The sequence below is a fragment of the Thamnophis elegans genome, chromosome 15, assembly GCF_009769535.1.
Source record: "Thamnophis elegans isolate rThaEle1 chromosome 15, rThaEle1.pri, whole genome shotgun sequence".
NCBI classification, from domain to species: Eukaryota; Metazoa; Chordata; class Lepidosauria; order Squamata; family Colubridae; genus Thamnophis; species Thamnophis elegans.
The window spans coordinates 23656993-23671604 of NC_045555.1; the positions used below are offsets into that span (position 1 = coordinate 23656993).

At 54.8% G+C, this 14612-nt stretch overlaps 1 protein-coding gene across 1 annotated transcript; it reads left to right on the forward strand.

The window, feature by feature from the left end:
• Positions 1–9944: 9944 nt before the first annotated feature.
• Positions 9945–14402, forward strand: ZNF503 (zinc finger protein 503). Its single transcript, XM_032231575.1, has 2 exons — positions 9945–10937; positions 12017–14402. The coding sequence occupies exons 1-2, from the start codon at positions 10608–10610 to the stop codon at positions 13550–13552; spliced, it is 1866 nt and encodes a 621-aa protein (XP_032087466.1). The 5' UTR covers positions 9945–10607; the 3' UTR covers positions 13553–14402.
• Positions 14403–14612: the final 210 nt, after the last annotated feature.

A 14612-nucleotide genomic window follows, 5' to 3' on the forward strand; every position in this document is an offset into this window, starting at 1 on the left:
AATAACATAATTTATTAATTTTTTTTAAAAAAAATCATTTTGGATTAAATGAAAGCTCATTGGTCGGCCCCTCCATTCCTAAGGAGGCAGCAGGCCGCCGTATCATGAAGGAAAGTTGGCTTCAACAAGTTGCAGCTTCCAGCCGGAGAAAAAACAAAGTCCCGGTTTGTCTCCAGCAGCGGCCAAGCCCACTCTTCGGTCTGCCCCCCCCACCCCACCCGCCAGCTTGAGCCGAAGGAGGCGGGCGTTAGGGCCCGGGGGAGACTTCCTTCCAGGCTCAACCTTAGGGCGGAAGTGTGGTGGCGGCGGCGACTGCTGTGTTCAGCTGCGCGCTCGGTTTCGGCCCCCCGGGCGGGGGGCTTCTTGGAGTCCCGGGGGCACCGCTGGTTAGAAGTTCGAGTGCTTCGGCTTGTCCCCCCCCCCCAACGCTTGCTTTTCCTGTCTCCCCAAGCACGAATGGCCATTCCCGGCTGGCGTTGGCACAATTATGGAATCGCAGTCCAGAATCGTATGCCAGCCCGTGCCAACCCATACCCGGCAGAGGCAAGGGCGGCTGAGACGGCCGAAGGGGGCCAACAAACCCGGCCAATGGTGGAGGGAGAGAGACAGAACGCTTCGGATCGCTTTGTGTGTGTGTGTCTGTCTGTCTGTCTCCCGGAGGGGGGGGTGTCGGGGGATCGACCACTCCTCGACACCGGCTGGATTCCTCCTTCTCCGCCTCTTTGCAAAGTTCCCCGCTTGGGAATGGGCAGGGCGACGGATCCCGCCCCCGGAGAGGGTGTTAGGATTGCACGCAATCCCACGACGTGGCCCCCATTTTGCTGGGGCCTGAGCGGTTTTCAGCCGCGGCCAAAGGGGGAATCGACCTGTCCTCTCTTCCCGCTTCTTTGCTTCTCTCTCTCCCCCCATCACACCCACCCCTCAAAGAAGCGGGAAGGGTCCCCCCACACACCTGGAGAGGATTCGTTCCCCCCTTCCCTTTCCCGGCTTCTTGGCTTTCCCAAGAGATCAGCGGTCTGGACGGGCAGAGGAGAAGAATTGGGAGATTTGGCAGAATTTTAGGGTGCTTTTTAGACAAACCACGAATAGGGGCTTGTAAAGGCCAAAGCTGAGACCAAGTTGAACACCCCATTCCTTAACCGAGTGTTTGGTCCTAAGTAGACCCCTCTCGGGGGGATGAGGAGGGAAAAGAAGAAAGGGTAAAGCAGAGAAAGTAAGGGTGGGGAATTAAGAGTAGGAGAGAGGGTAAGAAAGAGGAGAAGAAAGGAGGAGAGGGGAAGAAGAAAGGAGGAAGGAGAGGAGGAAAGAAGAAGGTAGAGAAGGGAGGTTGAGAAGATGGAAGGAGTAAAGTTGTTGCAAAATAAGATGGAGGCACGGGGTGGCAAGAAAGTGACCCAAACTGTATTTTATGTACTGTTATGTGTGTAAAAACGAGCATGGAGACTAATGATGAATAGACACATTTTAAATAGCAATTATAAGAATGTGTATCTGTGAATGAATTTGAAAGGGCAAAAAAAAAACTTTAAAAAAAGAAGACCCTCCCTCCCCCTGACCCCGCCCCCTTTTTTTCATCAGCAACCCCGAATCCCGCAGGAATTCCGTTCCCTTAAGAGCCTGAGCGAAAGTAGCCCAAACTTTTCCTCCGTCTGTCTTGAAGTGCCAAGACAGGTAAAGCCCGTCCTCCCCCGCTCCTTTCTCTCTCCCCCTTCTCCTCGCCTGTCCCTACTTTTCAATTTAGAGGATAAAAAGAAAGTCACTCCGCTAACAGCCTTTAGTCCATCGCCAGCCCATATGTCAGCCTTGGCGCTTTAAATAATTATATTTGCATGCAGGGAGTGATTCATAAATATGTCAGGCCGTTGAAATATAGGCAGGCATTTCAAACTTTCTATTTAAAAAACATGAATTATGGCCACGAAAAATGTGTTCCCATTTAAGGGTGATACGGAGTATTTGGTGTCTAGTGCGGAGGCCAATCCATCATAGAGACAATAAAGAGAGTTTTTTGCCTGACGCGGGAAATTTATGGTTGCCCTTCTCTGCCCTAATAATTCAACCATTGTGTCAGCCCGTGACAGCTTGCGCAGAAAAACAGCAAGCCCTGTTATCAATCAAAAAAGGAAGGGCCCTTTTTACATTTTTAGCAAAACTCGGATCATCCAGACACCCTTTTAATGTATATATTACATCATTATAGATCATTCTGTACTTCTTCCCCCCCTTCTTCCTTTCTGCAACTCAACAAAAGATTCATCATTCTCCTGGACAGCCCTGATGAGCGCGGATGTAAATTATTTGGCGTGTCACCGAAATGCAGTCCCGAGTGACAAATCCACTTAGGTGGAATTAATTTTTTTTAGGGCGCCTAGGATTTGGGGTTTGGGGTGGGGGAGAGACTCCCAGAGACCGCGCGTAAGGAAGAATCGTCTGCATAATCTGTATTATTTTTTGCAAAGATCTTCACCTGTTTCCATCCCCATCATATTCTCAATGGCGATGCAGTTTGGATGCTTGGAAATACCACCCCCCCTGCGGCTTCAAAACTTTTCTCCCGCGCGTGCACACCTGGCCTTACTATGCAAACTCAAAAATAAAATTAAAAAACACCGGGGATCGTTTTTGGGTTTTTTTAGAACAACAGGATCGCCCAACTCGCGTTCACGCAATTGGACTAAAAGAGATTGAATCTCTCCCGATTGTACTTCCAACGCCACGAAGGGAGCCCTGCGCAAGGCAGCTGCGATCCTGCGCAGCTCCCCTTTGGTTCCATGGGGGGGGGGTAGCGCAAGATCACTTCCGGTAGGGGTTAAACGACCCCCCCTCTCCTCTCCCCCAATTTTTTTAACCATAATCAAAAGGACTTTCCCTTTCTTTCTTTCATGTCTCAGTTTAGCTTACTTTTCCTTCAAAGCGGCACCGCTCGGAGCCGTTCCTACACCCCCCACCCCCGATTTGCGCCACATTCTCACGGACCCCGATCGACCTCTCCAACTCTAGCCTCAATTTTTACACGGGTTGGAAGTTGTTGGTGCTCTGTTCCTTTTGGGGCTGGGTTTAGTGGTGGTTGTTTTGAGCAATTAATTTCCTTCTGGAATCTTTTCTTCCCCCCCCCCCTCCCCAGGTAAAGTTCAAAAGACTGCGAGAAGTCCCCTTTTCTCTCTTTTCAACCCTATCGACCTCCCTTCCTCCTTTTAAACCCTGCCCCCCCCCTTCCCAGGAGCTGAATTAATTTTGTGGAGTGATGGGGGATCTCCAGACCTCCTGCCTGCATCATCTCTGGAGCAGGTTGCTCCTCTAGTGGAAGACGCGCGCACGGGCACGCGGGGACGAGAGAGAGAGAGAGACCCCCGGGGGTTTCCAGGTTTCCCAAACGGGGGAAAGAAGGGAGGGAGGGAGGGCAGGAATCGCGCGCTCAGCTCCCCCCAATTACGAAGTGGCCCGTTTAGTCACGGGAGAAAAAGTTTCATTTCGCCACCCGAGGTCGCGGGTCTTTTTTCTGATTTCACCGCCTCTCCTCCGCCGAGAAACAAAGGCAGAAGAGCCGGAGCTCGGCGCGGTGGGGAAGGGCGGTGGGGAGGCGCCCTTGAACGAAGGAGAGAAGCGAAGGTGGTCTTTTTTTTTCATCGGTTTGGTTCAACAAACCCAGGCCCCTCACGCCGGCCTGGCCGAGCCACGCGTGTCTCGCTGTGACTTAAAAAAAAAAGTAGAGAGCAGCAGAGGCTTTTCCGTGTCCCCGGGGGAATCTTTTTTTCGCCCAAACGGACTGTCAGTCTCTTTGCGATTCCTTTCATTTTCTTGGGGAAGGGGAGATCTTAATCTTGGCAGATGCCCCCCCCCCAAAACAAATCCAGGAGACTGTTGATTCCCATGGGCTGCGCGCTTTCCTTCCAAGGGGCACTCGAAATCAAGTGGGATCCGTTCTCTACCCTCGCTCTGCCGGAAGCCCCTCTGCGCCGACCTGGAGAACCGACCCGGTTTCGGAGTCGCTGCCTTGCGCGGCACGCACGTGGCTGGACGGGCCGACTCGCCAACATTTCCCCGCGGCTCCGAAAGGCAGCTGTTTGGGGGAGAAGCGTGGGCCAGGTGGGGCGGCTGCGGCGCCGGCTTTCCCATCGGTGACCGAGTCTTCCCTATCACGAAGCTTTCCTGAGCGGTGAAGGGGTGGGTGGGGTGGAATAACCAACCGGGAAACCCCAGTTGGACTCTTCCTTGAATATATTCCACTTTTGTCCAAAGTGCAGCTGATATTTATTTTTATGGTTTTTATTTTAAAAAAGGACCAAGAAAAATAATAAAATATTTCTGTGTACATACAAGGTAGAGAGCGTCAGCCGATCAACAGCCGCGTCTTTCCCCGAAACATGGAAAAGAAAAAGAAAAATAGAAAGAAAAAAAGAAAGTAAGAAAGAGACAGAAAGAAGGAAGGAAAGGAAGGAAAGAAAGAAAAAGAGAAAGAAGGAAAGAAAGTAAGTCAGAAAAAAGGAATGAAGGAAAGAAAAAAGAGAAAGAAGGAAGGAAGGAAAGAAAAAAGGAAGGAAGGAAAGAGAAAGAAAGGAAGAACGAAGGAAGGAAGGAAGGAAAGGAACAGAAAGAAAGAAAGAAAGAAAGAAAGAAAGAAAGAAAGAAAGAAAGAAAGAAAACCAGAAGTCAATCCAACCTAGGCTATATAGACCATTTTTTCTTTTGAAGGTGGGAGGAGGTGCCGTGAGGGTTGAAGGTGATCCTAACCAGGTTTTGCAGCTCACCAGTCTGAGCTGTCAAGCATATTATTTTAGAAGGAGATTAATAGGGGAGGCGGGCAGCAATAATAATCGTTTTGTTTGATGTGACAACTTTGATAGGCGTTGATTTACTTACAAACTGATAGGGTTTTAATTGAGCGCCTCCATCCCGCTTGAGATGAAAAGGAAACCGCATTGAAAGGTTGCCCGATTGCCCTCCAGCCTCAATACTGATTAGCCATCTCGACAATGAATAGTTCAAGGCATTCTCAAACTTTTTTTTACCTTCTCCTCCTCCTTCTCCCCCAACTTCTTCCCCTTCGCTCTTCCCTCTTCAAATAACTGCCAGCCCACGCCCCCTTACCCTCCCCCCTCCTTCGGTGAAAATAAATCATTTCCATTGTGTGCAAATAAAATCGACTTGACATCTTTGCCGATCGCTGGTAGGTAAACGAAAGTGTGGACTGGCATTTGCTAATTAATCCTTTGCTGTGTGTGTGTGTGTGTGTGTTTCACAGCCTTCCCCCAGCCCGGAATATAACGGCACCCCCTTCGCTTTGATGGAGGCGTCCTAAGGCTGAGGGTCTTCCCACCCACCCACCCCGATTTAATTTGCTGGAAAGAAGGGGAGAGGGGAAAAAAAGAGAATTCTTCACTAAAATGAAATAAAAAATATCGAAAGAAACTTGAAAGGCGACTGTGTTGCAAAGCTCAATTTCCTTTCTAAACGGAGGTTAGTTGGACAGCCAAATAACACAACCAGCTGAATCATACAAACCCAAATGGTGCCCCCCCCCTCCTCTCAGCCCGGGGAGCGTTGTTGTTAGTTTTGGTTATGCAGATAAGCCGGTTGAACGACCCCCCTCCCCCAGCTCTTGGGATTCGTTTAACAACCGGGAACTCCGGTCAATGCACAGCCAAGTTGGGCTTGACCGTCATATGGGAATCCTACTCCTATTGCCGAGGAAACTACCGTGTCTTCTGCAACTGGCGCCCCAAGGAAGGTTTGCAAGGAGGCGAAGGGACGCTCTCAAGGGAAGGGCGCCGTTTATTCGAGAGAGGGGCGGGATCCGGCTTGACCTTTCGCAAGCCGATCTCTTGATCTTCGATCCATTTGATCTCTTCGGGCCTTTGGAAAGCCGGCGGTTGATTAAAAAGCGCGCGGCAGAGGCCGAAAGGATGAGGCTACTTTTTGAAATTCCCCGAATATCCCCCATCTACTGAAAGCAGGAACTAGTCTGTGTAGGTTCCCCACCCGCCACACTTCCCTCTCTCTCTCACAAACTCATGCACACAAACACACCACACAATTATTCCACCCATTCTCGCTTTTCGATGTTTTCCTGTCTCTGTTTGTCCCTCTGTCTGTCTGTCCCTCCCCCCTCTCTCTTTCTCTTTCTCTCTCTCTCTCTCTCTCTCTCTCTGTCCCTCTGTCTCTCGCTCTGTCTCTGTCTCTCTGTCTCCCTCTCTTGCACGTCAATACGATGCTTGTTTTACACATGTCCCGGAGTTCACCTTTGATTCTTCTGTTTTAAGCACTGTAACGAGGCCTCTCCTCGACCCCCTCCCCTCCCACCCGTCTCCTCTCCTTTCTTTCTCTGCCTCGCTCGCTCGCTCCACAGGGGGAAGGAAAAAAAAACCCTTTCCCACATCTAACGCTACCTTAAGACAATTAATCTTTTTTACTCTTTCACCCTGGGGGGGGCGGGCAAACACCAACCGGGGAAAAGTCGCTCTGCTCCGGTTAGGAAAACAGCTGGTCGGGGCACTTTCATGCAAATGAAGGCAAAATGAAGAACTGCCTTTCTCTTTCTTTCTTTCTTTCTTTCTTTCTTTCTTTCTTTCTTTCTTTCTTTTTCTTTCTTTCTTTCTGTCTGTCTGTCTGTCTGTCCTTCCTTCCTTCTTTCTCTTTCTTTCTTTCCTTCCTTTCTTTCCCTTCCTTCACTTCCCTTCCTTCCTTTCTTTCATTTTTTCCTTCCTTCCTTTCTTTCCTTTCTTTCTTTCCTTCCTTTCTCGTTCTTTATTTCCTTCCTTTCTTCTTTCCCTTTCTTTTCCTTCCTTCCTTCCTTCCTTCCTTTTTCTCTCTCCCGGCCTCAGCAAATCTATCAGGATTAACAATTAGAAAAACAAAATAAAACAAAACCAAGGGACCAAAACAGCCGGCCTCGAAAGCCACTTGGCTGGGAGGCTTCCCCCTCCCGCCGGTTCAGGAAAAGAGGTAAGCGGGGACTGTCGCCGGTCCCTTCGTGAACGGCCTCGGCTAGGAAGTCCGGCGTCTCCCAAGCCTGTGAGCCGAATACCTCAGAGGGAAAAACCGAGAGGGACCAAAAGGAGTCTGCGGAAAATCGGCCCCGACATCCACATCTTCCGCACCCCCCCCCTCCCCTCAATGTTTCCTCGTTGTTGCAGCCAGAAGGCCTGGGAAGGGCGCTCCAATGGCACTGGCCCCTCGCTTGGAAAGAAGGGGAGCCCGAGCCTGCCCAGCCGGGCGTGGGGTTCCCAAGGTAACCCCCAACTCAAACCTGAGCCGCCGAGAGCTTTAGAGGCAAGGCCCAAGCGGAGGTTTTGCTTGACGGGGACTCTCTAGGGCCTTCCGGGGGCCAGAAGAGACTCCCCACCGGCTGCCCTCAGGAAAGTTCCTCCTTCTCAGAAGGTTTTACTATCGTAGCGGCTACGGGTCAGCTGGTCACGCTCCGAGCGAAAGGGCTGCCTGCACCCAACACCTGGCAGCAAGTCAGGGACAGGTGTGAATCTTGGCCAGCATTCACTTATGGGAGGTTTTTGTTTTTTTCTGGGAGAAGTTATTGGGTTGTGGGGGGTTATTTTGAGGAGGGGAGCGAGTCCCCAGAAAAAAGAGAGGAGCCCACAGAGAAGCGACAGGAACCTATTGCAGACACGCAACTGCCTTCCTTCCCACGCGTCCTTGCTTCCAAACGTTTAGGGCGATCGGGGGTCGGAGCTTGCGAGAGGCGGTGGCCCGAAAGTTGGCGAGAATTTGCAATTGAATTCGTTGTTTGTTTGTTTTTTAAATCAGAGCGGATCGAGTTTGGCGTTTGCCCGGGGGCTCCTCCGTCCCTCCAGAAGGCCGGCCACCCGGTTTTCGGGTCGGGGTAGAAGTCTCGGGCCCGGGGCAGGAAAACGAGAAGGGGGAGACCGGAGCAAGAGCATGCTGGAAAGGGGGGGGGGGAGAGCCAGGCCACTCCTGGGCAGGTGAAACCGAAGCGGCATCCAAGCGTCCCTGCGCCGGCGGCTGAAAGCCTTGGACGGCAGCCACAGTTCATGTTATCCCGCAGCCTCTTGGGCGAATAGCCTGGACCGAAAAAGAGGCCCAACCTTGTCCCGGGCGAGTCCGCCTCGTCTGATGGCTGGCCGCCCCTGAATCCCTCACCCCCAAGGGCCGTCTTAACAGCATTATGGGTCCCGGGCAAAGCAGTGTACTGTGGATCCTAGGACAACTACTCAAAGGAATAAAAAATGTAAATGGTCGATGAAATGAAATACATATTTCTCAGTGTTATCATTGTTAATTTCTATTCATGCATGTTAGGATGATTTTTTTAAAAAAATTGCAGTAAAATGTAATAAATACGTTGCTATCTTTATATGATACAAGGCGCATTGAAGAGTTAACATATAGAGATTAGTCCGTGGTCCCTAGGCTCGTGGGGCAACCGGGCAAGTGCCCATCAGGCCCATTCGTTAAGACAGCCCTTGCGCGCCGGGGGAGATGCCCAGGCTTCGGCCTTCCTCAGGCAAATGGCATCCCTGCGGTCCCCACGAAAGTCACGCAAACGAGTGGGCAGCACAGGCAGCGCTGTGGGACTCCTGGCTGGGCCTGGACAGCGCCGTGGCGGGGCCCCTTGCGTTACCCAGAAGGGAACCGGCGCCAAGAAGAGTCCTCGTGGGCTCTGGATGGATCCCCTAAGGCAGTGGTTCCCAAACTTGGCAACTTTTAAGACTTGTGGACTGCTGGCTGGAGAATTCTGGGAGTTGAAGTCCACAAGTCTTAAAGTTGCCAAGTTTGGGAACCACTGCCCTAAGGAAATCTGTTCCAGAGACCTCCGAGAATAGGGACTCAAAGAACCGCGGCAGGAGGAGGGAGGAGCAGCCCTTGGCGAAGAGCAGCCGCCTACCTATCAGCACCGTTGGTTGTAGGTCGTACGGTGGTCGTAACACCAAGAGTAGGAGTCCCACGGGAAGCTAACGCGGGTATCCAGGGGCCTCCTGCAGTTCCAAGTACTAGGAGCCGCGGAAGAACCGGCGCTTCATCGCCCGGTGGGGGTGGGGGAGGCCTGGGCAAGCAGCATGTTCCCCCCGAGGTGCCGGGCTCAGAGAGTGAGTGAGTGAGTGTGTGTGTGTGTGTATTCCTTCTAAGGGAAGCCGTCCGTCTGTCTGTCTCTTTGCTATCTGTCTCTCCGCTCACTCTCTGTCTCTCTCTCCCTTTCCTTCCTTCAAAGTCGCACCAGGCTTGTAATCAGCAACACAACCTGACATAAATCAAGGCAGGATTGACAAGGGCTGACAAATAACTGATGGATTGCGGTTGGAGAGCATTGACAGCGGATGAAGGAGAGGAACCGAGGGAGAGCGCGCCTCTCCCCTCCCCTGGCCGGGAGGGGAGGGGAGGGGCGGCAGGAGGAGGAGAGAGGGAGGGGGCAGGGCCTCATTCACGTGACACCCCCCCCCGGCCTCGCCCAATCCCCGCGTGGAACCTCCCCACGCCCCTCCAGTTCCGCTTGGAGGGCGCTGGGTTGGCGTCTTGGAAGGAGGCCCAGGACTTTTCCTGCTTTTTTTTCGTTTCGTGCCGGAGGAAATCCGATCCAGGCGCCGTCAGCTTTTCTCTCCCCCCCCCCCCCATATAAACTGAGCCCGGGGCCGTTGCACGGAGAACACGCGCGGCGTCTTTTTTCTTTTTGCCCCCAAAGCCACCGATCTTGTCCCAACCTGGGGCAGGCAGCATCTTGCAGTCCCGGCCCCGACCAAAAAGGCAGGGTGGGCGTTGGGGAGGGGAAAAGTCTGGATCCCGGAAAAGTGAGAGGGGGTCTTTCCCAGGAATGCCAGGCCGGACAGGGAACGAGCCCCGCTGAGGAAGGCAGGAGGCTGGGTGGATGGAGCGGGCAGAGCGGTGGGTGGGTGGGTTGGGTGGGGGTCGTCGGCCGCGGAAAAGCCCTTGAAGAGGGAGCGTGACGTCACATCCCCTTGACCCTCCAATCACCTCGGGCTCCCATTTGATTGGAAGGCGGCAAAGGCTTTAATCTCCCGACTAATTCAGCTCGCTCGGGAAGCCACTTTCGCTGCCAGAGCCGAGGCTGGTGGGGCAGCGGCTGGCTGGCTGGCAGGAGAGAGAGAAAGAGAGCGGCTGGGGCGCGGAGAGGAGGAGAAAGCAAGAAGGAAAGAAGGAAGGAAGGAAAGGAGGAGAAGACGGGCCGGGCAAAGGGGGTGAACGGCGGAGGAGACAAGCCCGGGCTCTTCCCCTCCCCCCTCCTTCTCCCCCCCCCGGGACACAACCCCCCCCGCAAAAAAACCCCACGGATTTATTTCTCCTTGGGTCTCCTGCGGTTGCAACCTCGAACTTTCCCTTTTGGCCCGAATTTGAAGGGGGGGAGGCAAAGACTGAAAAAAGAAAAAAAGGAAGACAGACTGAAAAGGGGAGAAGAAGAAAAACCTTCGCAGGAATCTGCTGCCTCGGCTGCTGCTGCTGCTCCCGGTTTTCCAAAGGGGGCGGTAATCTTCCTCCTCCCCCCCCCCACCTTCTCGGTCCCCTTAAGTCGCCATTGGAAGCTGCAGACGCCCCGTTTCGGTCCCTGAGCAGCGTGTTCCCGGCGCTCCCGCTGGCTGCCTCTGGCCCCCCACCCCGCGCGTTTTCATGCGAGCCTTTGGGTCATGATTACAGCCCCCGCGCTTTCTGCCATAAGAAGTAGTCCGCGCGGAGGCGGAGGAGGCGTAGGAGGAGGAGGAGGAGGCGCGCCAGAGCTGGGAAACGGCGGCGGCGGTGGTGCGGAGCTCCCTTGGCAGAGCGGGCTCGCTGGGAACCTTATCGGCGGCGGCGGCGGCGGCAAAGCTTTCTTCCACGCCATCCCCCCTTCGGATCCTTTGCGCCAAGCCAACCGTCTGCCCATCAAAGTCTTGAAAATGCTTACGACACGGACGGGACACATTTTGCATCCCGAGTATCTCCAGCCGTTGCCTTCCACGCCGGTCAGCCCGATCGAGGTAAGGCACGCGGGGAGGACGGGACCCCTCCCCGTCCTTTGGTGTGTGTGGAGGGGGGTTGGGGTGTGCAATCCTTTGTAAGGCGCTTGCTTCGTTTCAACAATTCCCCCCCCCCTTACGCTCCCTCTCTCTCTCTCTCACACAGACACACAAATCGTCCAGCTGGGGCAATGGCGCGGGCTGCGCGATTGGGGGGAGTTAGCTGGGTTACCCCTAAAAGCTCTTGGAGGAGGGACCCTCCGGACTCGTCTTCCTGCGTCCCTTGCCTCTCCTTGGTGGAGGGAGAGGCGCGCCCCGGCCTTTCCATTTTGTTGTATTCTCTTCGCTCTGAACGGGGGGCCGACCGGGGAGGGAGGGGGGCTCCGGCCGAATTTGCCACTTTATCGCCGGGCTCATTCCTGCCCCCTCCGCCGCACCCCCCCCAATCTCTCCTCCCACCCTTCGGGCTTGTTGATTATGGAACCAGCTTGCCATCCAAGGGACGGTAACCTGAAACGGAGCAGCCCTTGACCGGTTGGAGGGTTTGGAAAAGGAAGCGCCCGGGCCTCTTTGGGGGTGTGGGAGGCTGTGTTTGTGTGTGTGTGTTTGTGTGTGTGTGAGAGAGAGAGAGAGAGGGAGAGAGGGAGAGAATGAGTGTAAGAGTGTGTGTTCGTATTTGTGAGAGAGAAACTGTGTGTGTGTGAGAGAGAGAGAGCGACCTTTGGGCACAGCGAGGGTCTTGGGGCGGTTACAGCGAGGTGAACGGATCGGATCTCGGGGCCGCGGGGATCCGAAGGGCTCCCTAGATGCGCAGCGACGAGGCAAGAGGGCTGAGCGAAGCAGGGCTCGGGGCGGCGTCTCTGCGGCGCCCGCCAAGGAGTCCCAATTGGGGTGGGGTGGACGGACGATCGGGGTGCCTGGAGGGGGTGGGGGAGAAGCGGAGGGCGCCGGCCTCGGCTTGCCTCGCAGGGCGGGACGCGAGGCGTAGAGGATATGCCGCAGGCGGCGGCGGCTTTCAAAGGAGAGGGGGGTTGGCGTCGAGGGGGGGCTCAATGCCGGCACTGAGGGTTCCCTCTCTTCTTTCTCCCGGCCTCCTGCAGCTGGACGCCAAGAAGAGCCCGCTGGCTCTCCTCGCGCAGACCTGCTCCCAGATCGGCAAGCCGGACCCCTCGCCTTCCTCCAAGCTCTCCAGCGTCACGTCCAGCAGCGGCGGCGACAAGGAGCCGTCTAAGGGGGGGCCCTTGAAGCTCAGCGACATCGGCGCCGAGGACAAGTCCAGCTTCAAGCCTTACTCCAAGCCCGGCGCGGACAAGAAGGACTCGTCAGGCGGCGGCGGAGGCTCCGGGGCCGCCTCCGGAGGGAGCTCGGGCGGTGGCGGAGGTAGCAGCGGCGAGAAATCAGGATTCCGGGTGCCGAGCGCCACCTGCCCGCCGTTCACGCCAAGGACAGGCAGCCCCAGCTCCAGCGCCTCGGCCTGCTCGCCCGGCCTGCTGCCCGGCGGGGAGAGCAAGGGCGGCGGCGGGAGCAGCGGCGGCGGCGGCGAGGCGGAGAAGAAAGAGGCGGCGGAGAGCTGCGGCAAAAGCGCTTCTGACGGTGCTGCCCGCCTGGCTTCTAGCGGCGGCGGCGTTCTCTCCGCCGAGCTGAGCCAGAGCCACGAGGGCGCCAAGGGGCTGCTAGCTGGCGTCGCTTCGTCCGCCTCCTCTTGCTCGACGGCGGACTCACCCTGTAGCGCCGTCCCGTCGTCGGTGGCCGCCGCTGTGCTGAGCTCCGCCGGCTTGGTGGCGCCCGTTTCCCCTTACAAGCCGGGCCAGACTGTTTTCCCGCTGCCGCCGGCCGGCATGAGCTACCCAGGCTCCCTGGCCGGGGCGTACGCCGGCTACCCTCCACAGTTCCTTCCGCCGGGCGTGGCGCTCGACCACAGCAAGGCCGGCGGCTTGGGGGGCGGCGGTGGGAGCGGCGGCAAAGCGGCGGGCTCCAGCCCTCTGGCCGGCGCTTCGCCGCCGTCGGTGATGACGGCCAGCCTGTGCCGCGATCCCTACTGCCTGAGCTACCACTGCGCCAGCCACCTAGCCGCCGGCGCCGCCTCCTGCGCCCACGAGCAAGCCCTCAAAACCGGCGGCTATCCGCTGGTTTACCCGGGGCCGCCGCTCCACGCCGGCCCGCCGTCGCTGGCCGGCCACCCACTCTACCCTTACGGCTTCCTGCTGCCCAACGACCCCCAGCCGCACAGCTGCAACTGGGTCTCGGCCAACGGGCCCTGCGACAAACGCTTCGCCACCTCGGAGGAGCTGCTCAGCCACCTGCGGACTCACACGGCCTTCCCCGGCCCGGCCGACAAACTCCTCTCCGGCTACCCGAGCTCCAGCTCGCTGGCTGCCGCCGCCGCCGCAGCCATGGCTTGCCACATGCACGTCCCCACGTCGGCGGCCGGTGGGCCGGGCAGCCCCGGCGCCCTGGCTTTGCGCAGCCCGCACCACGCCTTGGGACTGAGCAGCCGCTACCATCCTTACTCCAAGAGCCCCTTGCCCACCCCGGGAGCCCCCGTCCCGGTCCCGGCCGCCACTGGACCTTATTACTCCCCTTACGCACTCTATGGGCAAAGACTGACGACAGCTTCCGCGCTGGGATACCAGTGAGTTTTTTCCCGGGGGGTGTCGCCGCCTGAGGTTGGGGTGGTTTTTTTTTTTTTGGTGATCCTTTAAGGGGGCGTCATGGGTGGGGTGGATTTGAAGCCACGCTTTCTTGGGGCGGGAGGGGGTGTGGAGACGGCCCAGCGTCCTTTGGAAAGTTTCTTAAAGAATGGATGACCAGACAAATTGCAAACTTGGACCTTTTTTAATAAATATATATATATATAAAGATAGTGTTCATCTTGAGGACTGGATCCATGGGCACTGTATTTATTTATGTTAGCTTCAAGCGGGACGATGAATCCATTAAAAAAAGTGCATTAGCTAATTTCAGCTCGAATAGGCTTCAAGGAAAACAAAACAAAACGAAGTGGAAACACCCGTTGTAGAATATAAATCAATAAAAAGAAAACGAGAACTAGAGGTCTTCTCTTTAATGTTACTTTAAAATTGCTATGATTGTACTGTATTGTACGTTATTTAACGGTGGGTGGGTGGGGCAAACCCCCCTCAATGCATGTCTCTTTTTTCCAAGAACAGCGCGGGCTTAACTTGCAATTTGTCTATTCCAATTTTCAAATTGCAGCGATTTTTTTCAAAGATGTATCCAGTGGCAAGAGAGAGAGAGAATTGGTATTTTTTCTATGTATCCTGACAGAAAAGAAACCCAACCACCACCAACCACTCTTTTCCAAAAACCTCCGTTTGCCTTATTTTTATTCTTTTAAAAGAAACACTTGACTATTTTTTAATTTTTAAGTCCACCCTGTAGCTAGGACAGGAACAAGGGTGACGTCATGTATTTAAAATAAGACAATGTATCGCTTTAAAAAGATTAAAATTCTGTATATTTGATGTATTAAAAAAAGGTTTACTTTTCTTTTGAAATAACCCTTGGAGTCTGTTATAAATGCTCTTAATTACTGGGCGGATGAAAGTAAAGGAAGAGAAACAGCCATTGAAGGTTGATTATGCTCCGGTTTAATTAGTACCCGACACTTTTCTTATTGCAGCTGCAACGTTATTAAGCAGAACTGGCAATTTAAACTAAAAACAAAAACAAAAG